General features: G+C 49.6%; 1 gene segment (V, D, J or C); it reads left to right on the top strand.

The window, feature by feature from the left end:
• The first annotated feature begins 2985 nt into the window (after positions 1 to 2985).
• On the top strand, positions 2986 to 3836 carry LOC128852708 (T cell receptor beta variable 14-like). The segment is given in 2 exon segments: positions 2986 to 3081; positions 3490 to 3836. Coding segments are annotated over 2 exon segments (354 nt in total).
• The last annotated feature ends 2164 nt before the right edge of the window (positions 3837 to 6000 follow it).

The following is a 6000-nucleotide window of genomic DNA, read 5'->3' as shown; positions in this document are numbered from 1 at the left end:
GAAATCAGTATGAATGTATCTTAAACCAGGAGCATTGCCAGTAAGAATGAAACAAAGTCGTTTAAAGTCCGAAGCTCAGTGGGGACCAGTGTCTCAGATGCAAAAGTTTTTTGAAATACAAATTGAGAGTTGAATGTGAGTCAAAATATAATGCACCAATTCTTCTTCTCTAATCGCCTCTGTTTGCATTCTTTCTCCATCTCGAATGCAAGGTCAGGCAGACCTGGCTCAAAAAGCTCCAATTAACAAGATATTTGGAACCTGGTGGGAGTGACAAGCTTGCAAACCACAACCCCAGCTGTCTAGGATGTGGGCTTACGAAGATCACAAACCTCCAGGAGGAGGCAACTCAGGAATTTCCAGGAGCCAAACACTCGGGCTGTCTGCAGGCACTGGAGTCTATGGGTTAAAGGGCGTGAAGGAGGCAACCGAAGCTATATTGCGGATTGTCCCTGATCACAGCAGGAGACATTCCAGGTGCCCACATTGCTGCAAGACAAGTCAGCTTGCCCTGACTTGCCCACTCTCCTTTATGTCCAGCGTCACTGAGTAGGAAAAGAGAATGGAAGCCTCCGGGGGAAGCAGATGCTCAAGTATATTTTCACCATCCACCAATGAGAGATCTGAGGAGTCCTTCATGGATTGTAAGGAATAGACGTGGACAGGGGTGCTCCAGCTCATGTTGTAGCTGTGGGGAGAAGGAGATGCTGTCAGGCATGCAAATAAACTGTGTGCTGGTTTGAGATAAAGTGGGAATCAACTCTCTAACTTTTCATCTAAGCTTCTCCTAAGTAACTTCATTTTTCTGAGAGAAAACAACATGTTGTTTCAGACAGCGTCTGTCTCTTTGGGAGATAACTCTTAATATTTGTAGTTATCACCAATGTAATGAGACACTGGCTCACAGAAAGGCCATGGCTTATACTTGTTCCTACAGAAACCAAGGCTATCCTTGTGTTAATGGAGTACCACAGGTCAAAAGGGCAAAAAAAGGGTGGCACTCAGAGGGAGGAGTGGATAGGGCAGCTGATCCAACACTGACCAACAGAGTAGTCCTTTCTAGACATGTCACATTCAGTATAAGTCTGAGGGCTAATGAGGGTCAAGCCCTGTTCCTCCATGGCTGGTGTCCAGTGAGGACCTCATCTGTCCATCTGCTCCTATTCCTGATCTGTGTGGTCCTGAATCCAGGTCCTGAATCCAGCTCCTATCTGCCACTGAGTCCAGCCAGGGACCTTTCCTGTGCCTGCCCTGCAGCATTGGTTGCAACTTATAGTCACTGAGGAACTTGAATATGTCTGTTTGTATACATTTCATTATTTTTTGGTTAATATTATTCTTTTCTTCTTACTATTGTTTAATTAAATCTCTTTCAGTTTTAGTTTCTAGCCCACAAGTCTCCTCTCTCTCTCATTTCCCTTTCCCCATCCCTTTTTGGGATGGGAGTGGGGCTGCAACTGTCCTGTCTTCAGCTGCTGACTAGGCTGGGAGAGAGCTAAACCATGATACTGTGCAACAGCATAGTCTCGACCTGCTGATCCAGTGTCTCCTGCTCAGTAGCTGTGCACTGATTTTCTTATGCCTTTCACTGAATTTTCTCCCTCGAGAAAAACTGATGTGGATGGCACCTCACTATCCTTCTCCTTCTCAGCATTATGAACTACAAGTACCACCAAGGATCCCAGTGCATTTCCACTTGTTTCTCCTTCCCTATCTCTTGGCAGAGCTCCAGATACAGAGTTCTGTTGAAGCAAACCTTCCAGATTCCAGAAGCCCTTTCCCCAGAGGCAGCATGAGAATAAGACAACCAGGCCTGCCCAGGTCACAGGGAGAAACTGTCCCTGAAGAATTTATGCAACTGGTCTTCAACAAGGAAGGTGGAGGGAGAAGCCACCCTGGTCCCAGTCCTCAGCATCTCTTCTCCCTCATGCCTCCCCCTTTGAACCACACACAGGTCTTTCTTCCTTTCTCTGGGTCCTTCACAGGTATTTACCTTCCTCTCCCATCCTTCTCACCAAGTCAGCCAGGCCAGGGCTGGAGAGTATACTGCACACATCCAGACACACACAGGTGGACACCTATGTATGCACACATGCACACACCCAAAGACACTGATCCCCTCATATACATCCCATCCCCACCACAATGATCACTGCACCAGCCTGGAGCACTTCCAATACTCAAACACAAGTGAGCGGCCTGGCTGCAGGGGGACAGGACATCTCCTGCCGCTGCAATCCCTCTGGGGGGGAAAGAGGGCTGCGGAAAGCAGCCAGGAAGGGAGGTCCTGGTCAGCTTTGTTTTGTGTGCCTCCTCCTCCCAGGATGAGAAATGCCATGGGTAGGGTTAGCATGGGGCAGGCTAAGAGATCTCCCCTCCCCCATCCCACTCTTTCCTTTGGGATATTCAAGGATGTTTCCAGCTCTTCTGAAGAGAGTAAGAGAAATTTGTAACGTTGTGGAATTCACAGTTTGCTGCAGGAGAGCAGCTAGAAGGTACAGGTACTATTTTGCTCTTCAGGGAAAGAGATGGGGAAAGATCTTCACCGCAAAGCCCACGAGAGGCCTCGCAAGGCACTGAGAGGACTATTCACTCAACCAGGGCAGAGGGTAGGGAGTGGGGAAGGAACCAGCCATGGCTGCAGACGAGAGGGATAAACACATGAAAAATGCAAGGGACCTATGTGTGTCCTTCATACCTCATTCCTCCAGCTCCCAAGGAATTAAGAAGGATGAACTTCTCAGCATTCCTCTGCCTTCTACACACTCAGACTGCCATGAAAACTATCTCAACATAGTTCTGTCCATACAATGCCTTTTTGCCCTCTTCACCTTCCCAGTGCCCACACCTCTGTGGGGTTTAATATCTTCCTGTGATTGTGTGCATCATTCCCCAGTGTTCCCAGCCAGCCAATCATATCTCACATTTTGTGCACTGCCCAACCCCAATACATCTCATCCTCATTTGTTTCTTCCTCTTGGCATATCTCTGGGTAGCTACAAAAGGCAGATCCCTGAAAGGACAGGAGCTTTTTCCTCATGGTTCCCTGCTGGCTCTTCGTGGCCACACTGGCTCCTGTGGGTAAGTGACCTCAAGTCACCCCTGGGCACTGACATCCATTGCTGCTGTCCCAGCTGTGTACCCAGTTGCTGGTAGAGTTCCATTCCCCCGGGTTTCCTCTGCTGAGGATGGGCAATGAGTGAGGTGGGCAGGAAACCCTAAATCTCCTGCAATGATTCTCTAATTTTTCTTCCTTGCACAACGTCAACATGGCTGCTGGTTTTAGACACAAACTACCCAGGAATGTTTCTTGCTTATCAGAAAGAGATTGGAAAAACCCACCTGCTGATCCAAAGAGTGATCCCATCCCTTCTGCCACTGCCTAGCCTCTCCTGTTCCTTCTTAATCTCTTCCCTAGCAACCAATGGTGCCTAGTTCATGGTTTCCCATATTTCCCTCCTCCTTAATGCTCTTCCTTTTCCCTTTCAGTGTTGGCTCTGGAACAGTCTCCGGACACAGTGGTACAGCAAGGCCAGTCCGTGAATCTGGGCTGTTTCAAGATGAAATCCTCCAGCACGGCTTTGTACTGGTACAAGCTGCCTTTAGGGAAGGATTCCAGGCTGATCTCTGTGGCTTCTGCATTCAAAGGTGGTAAATCAAATGTTGAAGCGGATTTCCAACATGTCAAAAGCAGTGAAATAAAAGAAGGCAGGATGACCCTCTTGATAGAGCATGCCTTTCTCAATGACTCTGGAATCTATTACTGTGCTGAGAGTGAAGCACAGTGGCCAGGCTGCTGAGGCAGCTGAGCGCAAACCGCCTCCTGCACAAAAGGGACCTGCTTTCCTCCCTGTCGGTGCTGCACAAGGCAGGATGATCCCTTTCTACTCATTACCTCTTCTGCTTCCTAGCCTTCCCGTCCCCCTCTTCTCAGACTTATTTGCGCTTATTTCTGCTGCTTTCTCTTCTTAACAACCCACTCCTCCTTGCTTCCTTCTTCATTTAACTCTCATTTACACTACATTAACTTCTGCCAATCCTTCTTGCCCTCTCTGCCTCTCTGTCTCCCCATCTTCTTCTTTCTGCCCTTGCTCAGTCTGCACTCCTCAGACTTCCTTTCATTTGACGCCAGCCAAATCTTCTTATCATCCTCACTGTTGAACAGAAAGGATGTTTGTGTGAGAAGTTCTTGGTGCACCTTTAAATAGAGGCAAGGCCAGGCAAGGTGGCGTAATGCCCAATACCAGCCGGGAGCTGCCCGGGAGCTCTTCTGTTACAACAACCTGCCTGAGGTTATCCTGTGGCCAAGGGACACATGTAGCACAGCGCAGGACAGGCCGGCACCTACTCAGATTAGCTGCTATATGGATCACTAACTCCCCCGTGTAGTGTTTGCTGGGTCAGGATCACTACCTTCCACCCCTTGGTCCACATGCAGTTTATGTTACCCAAAGATATTATTTAGATTACAGGTTATGTTACTAAGCTGTGCAGCTAACAGGATGTTTCCTGGCAGGTTGAAGTGTTATCTTTGTTGTAACATACACAACTGCACGGCACAGACTGTGATGGGGCATCAGCCGGTTCTTACTCTGCAGCTTCTCATGCTAACACAGAGGCTTCTCAAGCCCTAAGCACAAGGCCCAACAAAGCGAGTGTGGTGCTCGAGATCACTAACTCTTTGCACACTATGTCTTCTGCCAGGCTCCTGGTGCACTACTCTGCCACCTGCACACCCCTGGGAACCCCATGGGAAATGGATGACCCTTCCCACGGACACATCAAGCACAGCCTTCTCTCACCTAGAGTGTTGGGAGCATTGCAGGGGTGTGGAGTTTCTTCCTGTTGCCTGCACAACTTAGCCCACCCTTTTTATCCTTTTCTGCTTTTTCTTTTGAGGAACCTGGGGTTGTTCCTGAATCTCTTGAAGGCACTTTGTGGAAATTAGTGCAATGGGAGCTGGAGGCAATGCTGCATCCTTCTGCTGAAGGGACACGGGAACATCTTCACGGCAAAGTCCACGGCAGCCTTGAATAGCAGGATCACTTTCTCTCTTGTACGCACTGGGCTTCCACTGCCATGCATTGCCGGGCCCACAGATCATCATACATCTGCAGAGACTCTGCTGGGTCTCTGACACGCACAGCGTGTGTTGGTCTGGGCAAACCATAAGCCTCACTTTCTGCCCACGGTGATTTCTCACAGCCTTGGTCTGGTGAACAAGCTGATGCCCTGCAGAGAGAAAATGACAGGATTTCCTCCAACTCTGTCCATCCTCATCTTGCTGCTCCTCTGCAGAATGCCAAAGAGGAGAATAGGAGAGGGGACAGACACCAGGATTACAAGTAAGCAGCCTGTCCCATGACTGGGCAATGTGACGAGCAACACTGTGATAAGGAGATTCCACGCTGCAGCTTGCAGGGCTGTGAGCCTGAGCGTGAGGGTGTCCAGAGGAGACTCAGCTGAGGGGCAACTGGCACAAACATGCCTGCCTGAGCTCTCTTTCTCTTCTCTTCATTTGGTGGCTCTTTGTGTATTTCTGTGCTATGCTCACCCTGAGGCTGCCACACAGCCCCATCACGCTCCTGTGATAACACTTATCTCCCATCCATGCATACACACACAAAGCAAGAAGTCAGTGGAGCAGGGTCCATGCACCTCGTGCCTGGGTGCGGGTGTCATTTCCCACTGTGCCCACCCAGCTAACTGCCTTTGCACGTTTCAGGCTGTCTCTCACTGCCCTGCCCACCCACAAAGAGAGTGTGTCTTCCTCTCTCAACCGTTCCTCTTCACACAGCTCTGTGCCTGGACTGCCACCACGGGCAGGTTGCTGGAAGGAGGTGGCCTTTCTTCATGCTTCTCCACTGGTTTCTAGTGGCCATAATGGCCCCTGGGGGTAAGTGAAAAGCCCCTGCTTTCTGCTTGAAGATCTGCATGGGATGTGCTGCTGCCTCGGATGTGTGCCCAGATGTTGGTAGTGCCCCATTCTCCAAGGCTTCC

Source organism: Cuculus canorus, chromosome 1 (genome assembly GCF_017976375.1).
Source record: "Cuculus canorus isolate bCucCan1 chromosome 1, bCucCan1.pri, whole genome shotgun sequence".
NCBI classification, from domain to species: Eukaryota; Metazoa; Chordata; class Aves; order Cuculiformes; family Cuculidae; genus Cuculus; species Cuculus canorus.
This window is presented reverse-complemented; position numbering and strand designations above follow the sequence as displayed.